This window comes from Piliocolobus tephrosceles, chromosome 9 (genome assembly GCF_002776525.5).
Source record: "Piliocolobus tephrosceles isolate RC106 chromosome 9, ASM277652v3, whole genome shotgun sequence".
Classification (NCBI taxonomy): Eukaryota; Metazoa; Chordata; class Mammalia; order Primates; family Cercopithecidae; genus Piliocolobus; species Piliocolobus tephrosceles.
The window spans coordinates 50,255,135-50,268,238 of record NC_045442.1 but is presented as its reverse complement, the minus strand read 5'-3'; the positions used below and the strand labels follow the sequence as shown (position 1 = coordinate 50,268,238).

The 13,104-nt window shown below is 32.8% G+C and overlaps 1 protein-coding gene across 1 annotated transcript in view; it reads left to right on the top strand.

Annotated features, from left to right (window-relative positions):
• The window catches only part of PCDH15 (protocadherin related 15), a 791,018-nt gene that overhangs the window by 323,758 nt on the left and 454,156 nt on the right, over window positions 1–13,104 (top strand). The window contains exon 6 of the mRNA XM_026454840.1: window positions 10,935–11,054. Within this exon, the coding sequence (XP_026310625.1) occupies window positions 10,935–11,054 (120 nt within the window). The remainder of the gene's footprint in view (window positions 1–10,934; window positions 11,055–13,104) is intronic.

Sequence of the window (13,104 nt, the reverse complement as noted above, 5' to 3'; positions counted from 1 at the left end):
ATCATTGTTATCTACCAATACAATGATATTGATGCCAGTGGAATTTTCTAATCACCAAACACAATAAAATATGATTTGTGGAGGACTTTCTACCACATATCCTTCACAATATTTTATTCCAAGTGAACAGCATACCATCGGTTTGGTGAATATAAAGTTTTTCTACTTGCCTGTACATGCTGTGTTGGGTCTTCTTATGGTTATAGTTTATTCATGGGCATTCTGTAGAAAATTTTCTTGTAGGAAAACTAGCAAGAGCATGGGAAGAACTAGACTTCACAGTGAAACCTACATATTTTTCTTCATGGAAGCAAGAAAAGTTGGGCAGGGTTTTTTCACAACGAGCTGCCAGAACCTCTGACCATCCTATTGCAATTGAACAGCATAATGAATGAGTAGAAATCACTTCTAAAAATGAGATTGTCCGAGGTACCAGAAACAGGCAGACAGAGGATGAGGATGTGGAAACAGTGTTCCAGTATAGAGGCCTCGTGGAGGATTTAGTATATTAAAATGTGAGGAAATTGTGAAAAGTTTCAGTCTCATCAGCATACATATTATATGTAAATAAGAATAATTGAGTTTCTACTGATGAACAAGTTTGTACAACTGGTGCTATGAAATATTTTTTAAAAAGAAAAAAATATCTGTCTTTAAAGAGCTTTTGGATGCAAATAGCAGGCTGTCAAGAGGCACCTTTTAAATTTATTTCAGTTCACTACTAGCACTCTGTTTTTGCATACATTTCAATGCTACCTGCCCATTTAGGTGTGTGCCTTCTGCCATGTCTTTCTTTTGGTTTTTGTAATGATAATAAGGTGGTTGTGATTTTGAGATATAGCATTTAAGAGTTATCTATGAAACATAAGGTACGTCTCTGTGTTCACAGTTTTATAACAGCACAAAAAGATCTGAATATAATATACATATAACCACCTATTATCTATCTATCTTTTTGTTTTTAATTGAGACAGAGTCTTATTCTCTGCCCCAGGCTGGAGTGCAGTGGCACCATCTCAGCTCACTGCAACCTCAATCTCCTGGGTTCAAGGGATTCTCCTCCCTCAGCCTCCTGAGTAGCTGGGACTACAGGTGTGCACCACCATGCCTGGTTAACTTTTGTATTTTTAGTAGAGACAGGGTTTCACCATGTTAACCAGGCTGGGCTCAAACTCCTGACCTCAAATAATCCACCCAGTTCAGCCTCCCAAATTGTTGGGATTACAGGCGTTAGCCACCGCATCCAGGCCTATTATCTATCTATCTCTCAATCTTGCTATCTAAAGCTCCTTTAAAATTGTTGGTAGGCATATACATTGTTTCAAATATTAATTGTGAAGAAAATGCAATAAAGATAAATTTAATTCAATTTATTACCAAAACATATCCCATGTTTAATTACTGGTATGTGTTATCTTGCCCAATTTTACTTTTCTTTACTAGTGTCCGTAATGCAAAGTCAGACTGTTTCAAAGAGAATGTTCTCACATATATTCCTCTACCATGAAATCAATTTACTGTTCATGTTATACTGGAATATTAATCCTTAGAATTATTTTTATACTTTGCAGTATGTGAAGTAAAATCTATTTTTATTAATTTGTTATTATATATTTTTTCATATATTATTATGTTTGTTTTGTAGCAAGTGGGCAATGTCACATTCAGGGATGTTGTACCTCAGTGATTCAACAACATACTTTTTACTTTAAAAAACATCTGTTTGTATTGCTATCTATTGCTAAAGCAAGAAAGCGTTTTTTTTGAAAAAAATTCTCAAACTCACTGTTTTTATATCCACTGATTTTGCTTGCAAAACTCTAGACCAATTACAAAAAAATTATTTTGATAGCCTCTGGAAATAAAAATACCAACACCAGCACTATACTTTAAGGTATACCAAATATTTGATATGAACTATGTCAGACATTCTGCTAAACATTACACATATATTTTATATTTAATCTTCACATGTTTACATTAGAAATTCAAGGAGACATATTAGACAAACAATAAAATATTCACCCTAGTGTTTTGTTGCTTCTGTCTGAATAACTATTTAGGAAATGAAATTCCAAACATATACAATGGTAGATACCCATCACTCAGCTTCAGTAATTATTGCCAGTGAACAAATTGGTTTTGTTCATATTCACCACCCCCTAGCTAAGGTTATTTTAAAGAAAACTATAGACAGCGTATGATTTAATGTGTAAACATCTTATATGTAAATATTTATATTTAAAGGAAACAGACTAATATTCAAATTTACACTTAGTGAAATATAACACAGATACAAAAAATGAACAGATCATAATTATTTACCTCAGTGGCTTTTCAAAAGTAAACACCTAAGTGTAACCACAAACAACATCAAGAATGGAACTATTTTTCAGGTGTTCAGAAGACCAGGTTTCCAAGTCACTAAATTCTCTTACAAAGCATTCCTTGATGACTAATACAGGTATTAGTTTTGCTGGTTTTGAACACTAGTATAAATGAAATAGTACAGCATGTATTATTTTAATGTAATCCTTATTTTTTTCAACATTATGTTTGTGATTCATCTACACTGTTATCTCAGCAATATAGTATTTAACTGTATAAATGTCCCTCACTTTATTGAGGTACTCTATTGTTGATAAACATTTTAGTTATTTCTAATTTGGGTCTGTTAAGAACACAGCATCGGCCAGGCATGGTGGTTCGCACCTGTAATCCCAGCACTTTGGGAGGCTGAGTCTGGTGGATCACGTGAGGTCAGGAGTTCGAGACCAGCCTGGCCAACATGGTGAAACCCTGTCTCTACTAAAATACAAAAATTAGCAAGGTTTGATGGCAGGCACCTGTAATCCCTGCTAGAGGCTGAGGCAGGAGAATCTCCTGAATTCGGGAGGCGGAGGTTGCAATGAGCCCAAATTGTGCGGCTGCACAGCTGCCTGGGTGACAAGAGCGAAACTCTGTCTCAAAAAAAAAAAAAAAAAAAAAAAAAAAAAAAAAAAAAAAAAAAAAAAGAAAAAAAAAAAAAAAAAAAAAAAAAAAAAAAAAAAAAAAAAAAAAAAAGGAAAGAAAGAAAAAAAAAGAACACAGCATCTAGGTGCATTCCTCTACATGACATTTTGGCACAAATAGGTATGTATTGCTATCGATAACATCGGTAACACAAAAGAATTCTAAGAAGAAATTCTGAGTTGTGGTGTGGTGTATGTATTGATTCAGAGTAGTAGATATTGCCAAAAAATTTATCTATCTAGTGATTAGATAAATTTACTTCTACCTACAGTATAAGAGTTCCAGTTGTTCCACCTTCTGGACAAAATGATATTTTAATGATTATTAATTTGGGGCATGATGGACATGTAGTAATGTTACTTTGATATTTTAATTGGGATTTTCTGAAGTCTATTACAAATGAGCACTTTTTATATGTTATTATTTTATAGGTTCATTGGATATGCTCTTTTTAAATAAATTTTTGTTAAAGTATCTGTTATTATCTGACTGAATTATGAGTTGTTTATATATTCTGAATGTGAGTTCTTTATTGAGTAGACATCTTGCAATTATCTCTACTAATTGTGCAGCCTGCATTTTCACAAATTCTTATTTTTAATGTATTGCAATGAGTAAATTTGTTTCATGGTTTACGTTCTGCATGTCATATTAAATAAATCTTTACTGATTGTAATGTATTAGTAAATCAGTTATTATCTTATGTTTTCTTCTAGAAACTTTCTTATACTTTGCATTTTCAGTTATGGTCTACTGAAATTTAGTTTTTTTTATTTTGTTTGTTTGTTTGTTTGTTTTTGAGACAGAGTCTTGCTCCGTTGCCCAGGCTGCAGTGCAGTGGTGCAATCTCAGCTCACTGTAACCTCTGCCTCCTGGGTTCAAGTGATTTCCTGCCTCAGCCTCTCCAGTAGCTGGGATTACAGGCACACACTACCACACCTGGCTATTTTTTTTATTTTTATTAGAGACGGGGTTTCACCATGTTGTCCGGACTGGTCTCGAACTTCTGACCTCATGATTCCCCTGACTTCGCCTCCCAAAGTGCTAGGATTGCAGACATGAGCCACTGTACCCAGCCTAGAATTCAGTTTTATGTATGTTATAAAGTAGGAATAAGCATTGATTTTTTTTTTTTTCATATGGATATCTAATTGGCCCAGCACCATTTATTGAAAAGGCCATTACATTCCTACTGCACTGAAATTCGTTTATTTGTTTTGATGAATCAGTTGTGGGGGTTGTTTCTGAAGAAGATAACATTAGCATGCTTGTTTACTCCCAAGTCTATCCCAAACTGTTTATTTTTCTATAACTTTATGATAAAGTCTTGAAATCTGGTAGTGTACATCTTCCAGCTTAGTTATTCTTTAGAATCATCTTTTCTATTCTGGCCCCTATGCATTTTCATGTAAATTTGAGGGTCAGCTGAAAAATTTCCACATTTATAGATACATTTGGGAAACATGGATATCATCACCTTATTGAATCTGTGAATTATTTATGTATAGTATCTTTCCATGTGTTTAGTTCTTTAATAAACAATAAAAATATGATTTAAAGTTTCTCTGAAAAGAAGAACTTCAATCTAACTTTAAGATTCACTGGAAGGAAATTGACTTTAAAAGGATCTATGTGAAAAATAATGAATCACAAAGCTGAATAGAGGAAGAAAGGACTCAAGCTTCAGTCTTACAATTTCTGGTTGATTGGGTCTCTCAGCTACACTACAAATGAATTATTAGTATTTTCTGTTAAACATAACCAATCCTCATTATGCATGGATTCCTTTCTTGCAAATTATCCTACTTGCTAAAATGTATTTGTAACTGCAAAATCAATACTTGCAGTGCTTTTGTGGTCGTTCATAGACCTTCTCAGAGTGATGAACAATTTGGCAACCGATGCTCACGTTTCCACCAGGGGCCAAATGTGGTTATAGTCTGCTACCTTATTACATCTTTCATATTGCAAACAAGTATTTTCTCAGTCAATTTAGCTCCATGCATTTAACATTTTTATGTTTTTTGTCAGTGATTTTCCTATTTAACATAGCCCCTAAATATAGTGCTGACGTGCTATCTGGCTTTCCTAAGCACAAGAAGTCTATGATGTAACTTGTGGAGAAATTACATTTGTTCAATAAGGTTCATTCAGGTTGCATATTAATAAGATGATGAAAATCCTCTGGTTCATGTATCGTGACAGCCTTGCTTCATGTTTGCTTCTGTTTAAAGGCATCTTATTCATGTTACCTTTTTTGATTTGCGAACATTTAACTTACTGCTTGAATGAAGCTTATCTAACAAACATTAAATATTCATACAGTTGAATATTATACTACTAAGGTAACAGTGTATATGAATCGCAAACATAACGTTGAAAAAATAAGCCTCATATGAAAAGTATACATGCTGTACTATTCCATTTATACTAGTGTTCAAAACAAGCAAGACTAATAGCCATATTAATCATCAAGCTACCCTTTGTAAGATGATTTAGTGACTGGGAGAGTTGGTCTTCTGAAAACCTGAAAATAGCTTCATGCTTGATGTTGTTTGTGCTAACACTTAGGTGTTTTCTTTTGAAAATCCACAGAGTTAAATACTTATGATCTGTTTATTTTTTGTATCTGTGTTATATTTCACTAAGTGTGTATTATAATATTAGTCTATATCCTTTCAATATAAATACTAAAATGTTTACATATGAAATTATATCATGTCTAGGATTAGCTTTAAAATAATATTAGCCATAGGGTGCTGAATATGGATGAAAGCAATTTTTTTCATTGCTAATAATTACTGAAGTCAGCTGATGGGTAGCCACCATTATATATGTTTGGAATTTTATTTCCTAAGAAGTTAAAAGACAGCAACAACAAATACTATAGTTAATATTTTATTGTTTGTCTAATTTATCTTTCCTGTTCTTTTATTTATATCAATCCAAATTTCCTCTTGAATTTCTAATGCTGTGTTCTTAATAGCCCGAAATTAGAAATAAATGTTCATGAAAAATAGAGTATCTCGATAAAGCGAGAGATATTCATACAGTTGAAGACTGTATTGCACGAAACTGCAAAATTAGTTGTAAACAGAGGCTGACAGGAGCCAAACCCTGTATTTCCTCTAGGAACAATGGTTCAGTATTCACTAATTCAGTGTTCATAGGGACTTTATAGAATATAACTACTGCAAAAATTGAGATCAGCTCCATTTATATGAAACAGCGAATATAATGATTCTATGGGGAAATGTTGCAAATAAGGTTTAGTGAGGACAAATGTTCTCTTTTTGTATCACTGCCATTCTTGGTTTGGTTTAAAAAAAAACTACTGTCCTTTTACAATCACATTCTAATTTCTCTTACTATTGGTGTCTTCTTGAAATATTTAAATTTCTTGTTTGTGATTTTCTTTAACTATTACATTTGCGTTTATTTATATATTTTATGTATTCCCTATAGCTGTATAAAATCATTTCTGGACACAGACATGAACTAAACAAGGAAGTGATACCTTCAGGAAGCTGCCCAAACTGATCATCATTCCATGGATAGAATGTCCTTCAGAAAAAAAGCAAATTTGTATTTCTGAGACTTGTTGACATGTTAAAGGATACAGAGCATAGCCATCTGCATGACAGATGTTCCCTGAACACTGTGAATAATAATGTATAGGGCAATATAGATTTTAATAGATAATCTGTCATGTGAAGATTTTCAACTCCCACAAAATATTCAGAAATTCACAAAGCACTAGTGTCTTATGTCTCCTGTAATGAGTAATAGTGATGTGTTAGTATATTTATATTTCTGAAATACATGTCTATTTGTGTGAGTACATGTATATGTACATATTTCTGGTAGGCATATTCATAAATAAAATAAATGAAATTGAATGCTGAAATCCACTATTTTTTTGAGACAGGATCTTGCTCTGTTGCCCAGGCTGGAATGTAGTGGTGAGATCAAGGCTTACTACAGTCTCAACCTCCTGGGCTCTAGCAAACTTCTCACCTCAGCCTCCAGAGTACTTGGCAACTATAGTCATGCATGTGCCACCATGCTGGTCTATTTTTCTCTTTTTGTGGCTATGGGGTCTCAGTATGTTATTCAGGCTACTCTCAAAACTCTTAGGCTCCAGCAATCCTCCTGCCTCATCCTCCCAACGTGCTGGGATTACAGGTGTGAGCCACGACACCTGGCCAGGATCTACTATTTTTCAAAAACATTTTATCTGCTTCTGCTTTCTTTTGCTTTTTCACATCTGGCATAGGCCTCTTCATTACAGCCTTTTTGGTCTTTTCAGACCTCCCATGTTTGCCCATATACCTTATCTTCTTTTTTTTCGGCTATTTCTCTCATATTAGCCTCAACCCTATCTCATATGTGAACAGGTCTGCCATTTGAGCAGATCATGAAATTTGAAATCATGAAAAAATGTGTGACTGATCCATTTTGTATTGCATTTTACATAAGTCTGGCTATTTGTACATGCTTGCATAATCTAGTAGTAGAAATAAACAGGAGTGATTTGTGCTAAGACATTTGCCTTAAATGTACAACTATGGAGGAGAGCAAATTTCACCTTGAGACACTTCCTGAGCCTGCCCATCCTCCACTGTCAACCAGTAAATACAACATTCTTGAAATTGGGGAGAAATTTTACTGAAATTATCAGGAAAGACAGCCATGAATGAAAGAACATGCTGAAATCTATTACTATTACACTAATGCTTTTCACTTAATTTTCAAGGAACCTAAAATTTTGTCTAAAAGAGACCTTAAAATTATATTTAGGGATTATTCATAACCCTTATATGATATGATTATAGAAAAAAGGTTTTCTGTATTCCTACAGCTAAGACAATTGTTTCTCTTTTATTTTGCATTGAAAGATATAAATTAATTAAATTTCTTATAGAATCATATTTCTACTTGCAATTTTTCAGAAATAATAAAAGTATATGTGGCCACACAAATATGATTAGGGAAATTTATGTGTGGCACACAAAATGAGCTCAAATCCTGAAATGAGAACATTTGAAATTGAATTATTCTTTGGATTAAGTGTAAAACTGCAACCATAAACAAATGCATAGTCAATTTATTTTCCTGTAGTCTATTATCAATCTTTGGTAGGCTTTGTCAGCAAGTATATTTTTCAAAAGGCAATCAAAGAAATTCATTGTAGAGTTTATTTTAAAGGACTACATATTAAACATTATAACAAAGAGTTTATTTTAAAGGACTATGTATTAAATATTATACTTATAAATGTGATTTCTGCATGGAAAGAGCCATGTCAGTAATGAAGAAAAATATTAATTGATGGTAATGTATTAAAATATCATGCTACTTTTATGTGGCCTTTTCATCATTTCAAAAAATAAAAATGTAGAGCTAGAGAAAAACATTGGTGTTTTCAATAGTTTGTGTCTTGAATTTAATCTCCCTCAGTTGTAGGGCTTCAGGATCCTGCTCTTCAAAGTGAATCTGGTCCAATAGTATACATTACCCCAGTAAGTAGATTGAAAGGCATGGGCACCCCTTTTTTTCCCCTCAAAATTTCCACAGAAAGTACTGTTTAATTTTTTTAATTTGTTTTATTTTGATTTTTTGTTTTGCTTTTATGTTTACCTCCATGACATAGTTATATTTTGGCAACAAAATTTTTAAGTTTGTTTTATTAGATATATGGAAACAAATCAATGTCAGGCAACTGTAAAATTCCATTGTTTGAAAATTATGGATAAATCTGGAAGACATTATGTTAAGTGAAACAAGTCAAGCACAGATATTCAAATATTACGTGATCCCACTTGTGTGTGGAATCTAAAGCAGTAGAATTAATTGAAGCAGACAATATTAAGAGTGATTATTTGGGGCTGTGATGAGGATTGAGACATGTTGGTCAAAGGATACAAAATTTAAATGTCTTGAACTAATTCAATACATCTATTGTACATGGTAACTATAGTTAATAACTATGTATTTTTGAAAATAGATTTTAAGTGCTCTCACCACAAAAGTATGTAATAGATATATTAATTAGCTTGGTTTAGCCATTGCACAAAGTATACATATTTTAAAACAACATGTTATACACAGCAAATATACAAAATTCTATATGTTGATTTAAAAATAAATTGGTAATAAAAATATCAAAGCATAGCTACATAAGAATGGTTGAATATTTATAAAAGATAAGGATGTCTTTTGTAACAGGAATTCCATTAAAAAAGAAAAACATTAGGACGTCAGCTTGAAAGCTATTTATCTGACTAACATTTCTACTAAGTCTATCCCCAGTGGTCCCTCGATGTCTTCATAGGTACTATTTAAACCATCTCTTCTCACTTCATTCTCAGCTCTCCAAAGTTTGACTTTAATGCTGCCTGCTAGGAAACTGGGCCTTATAAATATTGAACTTCCTTGTACTTATGGTTTATGTTTAAATCATATTCTTTTCCTAAATCAGAGATTGCAAACTAGTGCGGTTGTTGAGGCAATAGGCATATTTTATTTTACCTATTTATACTTTAATGTTTAAAAATCTGTTATCAATTTTAGCATCAAGATATTTTACATAAAATTAAAATATTGACAGACTTTGTAGCGTGGGCTCCATATTCCAAGATGGCAAGAGTTTTCTGGGATTGAGTAGCAGCTACTAGTAGCAGCTACCCTCTCTGAGTAGCATGAGAGAGGGCATGTTCTATCCATTTGCCACCATCTCATCGTGCTTGCTTCACTCATTTACATTACCTGAGGGATCTTTGTAAAATGTGAATTTTCAGTTTCTGAAAATAAAATTGAATAAGACAACTTTTTTGTTGTCTCTTAAGCTATTTTTACCATGAAGGAATCCTAATCAAAAATTAAGAAAACAAATCTGAGAGCAAATTTTAAAAGGCTCCAGTCTGTAGAGGCAGAGAGCTTATGTTTACTGATGAAGTGCATTTAGTTCCTCTAACAATGCAATGATTATAGAAACAAAGTGCAAAATGCAAGCACAAGAAAAGGGGCATCATCTTCTGATGTGGCCTGTGTAATGCCATTTGAGGGGTGGTATAGGAGAAGGTGATAGCTAATTAAGTTGAAATTTAACTAATGAGTAGTATTTCAGCTAAAACCTAAAAACTGGGAGGGGATAATTGAAAAAAAAAATGCTCTGGTTATAACAGCACATTGTACAAAAGCCTACTCGTAAAAAAATAAATAACAGTGATTCTCTTGTGGGCATAAGTAAGAATTAAGACTAGCCATTTAGGTCACACATCAAATCATGGTTTTGTGTGCCACACACATTAAGTTCTGGTGTTTTAATCCAAAATGAAAAGATGTGGCTATCTCTCCAGCTGCTGTGACCTGATCGTGTTCTACTCAACCAATATCAGAAGCACTCAAGAAACTCTCAATATTTTCCTCTAATAGACAGACTATTCATTATCCCCAATTTCTCTTTCTCAAACTTGCCACTTCCATGTAATTATCAACCTGGATTTCATTGCTCTCTCGTAAATCATTTTTTTATTTTAAACTAACTTTTTCTTGCAGTTTAAATTCTAGCCTGTAGGTAACATTGCATCAAGGATTTTGAGGAAAAACAACAGATGCAATTTTTCCACAGGAGCTAACATGCTAAGGGCTATAAATTGGTCCAAATGTGTTTAACACTGAATCAGGGTCTTCTGTTTCTTCACCCATAGCAAGAATCACGAAGTTGGACATTTCAGACATTTTAAGAACTCCTGTGTAAGACTCAAAACTGTTCTTTTGAAGCACTTCAGTTTGTGGTTGTGGGCTGCCAACTGGTATCTTCCTTTATGTTACAAAGAGCTGATTTTTATGCTGTACCATTTCTGGTGTGCAGTTGATAAAATGAGAATTGATATTTAAAATATTTTTTTTTCTTTCAGCTCACTCCAGTTGGTACCACGATATTCACAGGATTTTCAGGAGACAATGGAGCTACAGATATAGATGATGGACCAAATGGACAGATCGAGTATGTTATTCAGTATAATCCAGATGATCCGGTATGTGAATACCTATTAGCAATGTAATTTTCTTAAAAGGAATAAAATTAATGATTTTTTTCAGCTGATATTGTATTATTCAGTAACTTCCAGAACCAGATTAGTAATGATGCTATGATTAAAGAAGTCTCAAAATTGAATTATTTTTAATATGTATGCTTTACTGCTAGAAGCTAATTTTTGATGGTATTTTTAGATAAGGTTTAAAATGTATTCATAGACATAATATACCTCCTTTACTAAATTTCTGTTATGTCTGTGGTCTCCAAAGCATTCCAAACAAATCACTGGAGATGAGATAACAAATGTCAAACATGAATTTTATGCAACTTATAAATTAATACCAATATTGTTGCTAAACCGCAAGAACACACACCAAGTATTGCTGGAGTTGACAAGTCTTTAAAATTCTAGCTGTCTGCCTATTAAACCGAAGATAGGGAAGACAAGACAAAGCCGCTAGCTATAGTCTGTTTTATTTTGCAATTTCTTCCTTTTTTCCCAAACAACAAAGATTTCTATGTTGTTCTTTTAGGCCATGAATCATTTCCACTAATGATATATTATTAAAAAGAAAAAGACAAAATAAGATTTTGTTTAACAGGAGCTAGAGCTGGAAGTCCTGCCTGATATCTCCCCATTTCTTTTCTTGAAACAGCTCCTCAAAATCCCATGGACTCCCCAAAGCAATTATAAATGCACTACTTAAATACGCTTTCAAATCAAATGCATCTCTTTTATGTTTAATAAATATTAGAAATATAAACAATGGTGAAGTTAACATTTTGCCCTTATTTTTACTATTGTATGTTGTAGATAAGCTTTAGACAAACAAGCAAAAACAAACAAACAAAAAAAACTCTGTTGAGATAGTAAAGACTGAGAACTCACAGTAAGATCTACATCACAAATTTATTGCATTATATTAAGTAAATTGTGGATACATTTTCTCATCCTCACAAATCAGTTAAAAGTAGTATTATCTCTGTTGCATAGGAAAGAAAAACTCGTAAGTGAAGTGATTTGTGTTATATTACAAAACTACTTCTAAACTGTAAAATCCAGTTTCAGTATACTCTTCACCTATTGTATTCTCACAAAAAAAACTTGTATGGGCTGTGTTAAAATTTTAATAAATTTGGAAAATAAGTATATGTATATATATAAATTTTATTAGCAGAGTGAAGGTCAGGTTTTAGAGTTTGTTCTTTTCTTTTCTTTTTTTTTTTTTTTTTTTTTTTTTTTTTTTTTTTTTTTTTTTTTTTGCTTTTTTTCTCTAAAAGAGGACTTTTTTAAGGCAGAGACAGTAAAACCAAGAGTTGGGGACATGATGAGAATGCGACAGAGAAGGACAGTATGAAGGGTTACATAAGAAGTGAAGTGGAAAGTAGCAAAGAAACAGCAGAGGAAAAGGCAGCAGAAATGCTTTTTCTTAAATGTAGAAACAGCTGACTGAACATTCTATTTCTAAACCACTCATTTTGTTTGCTCTTTAGGTATTTTTTTAAAGAATTAATTGTAGGTGTGTACCATGTTTCTAGCTCAAATTTTATGAAGGTGACTTTCTAATCTTTACTCCCCAAGTTGTAAAAATAAAACCTCCCAGCAAGTATCAAATGACCAGTCCATGTGTTTGAGGGAGGTATTTATTGCATGCATAAAAGTATTCAATGTTTAGATACAGTTTGAGAGCAAAAATGTATTACTTTAAACTATCTCTCTGCTTAAAATGTAGACATTTAGTAAGGCTTAAATTCTTTGTTAACTGTGCAATAAATCTGTCTCAATGCCTTCCCATTCCAGGGATGTGTTAGGTTTGCTGTCCAATATAATATGTAACTCTTACTCCCTGCAGAGTAGATAAACCAATCAGCCACACACATTTTCAAAATTACAGATGAAAAAAGCAAAATAAATAGTGTAGGTTTTAGCAAGCTAAAATGCTCTTAATTCTGTGGACAAAATAATAAGACATCATGACACTTAACTTAGGCTGTATTGAAGGAAAAAAACATTAACCAAGGTACAATCTTAAGGAGAGAATCCACCT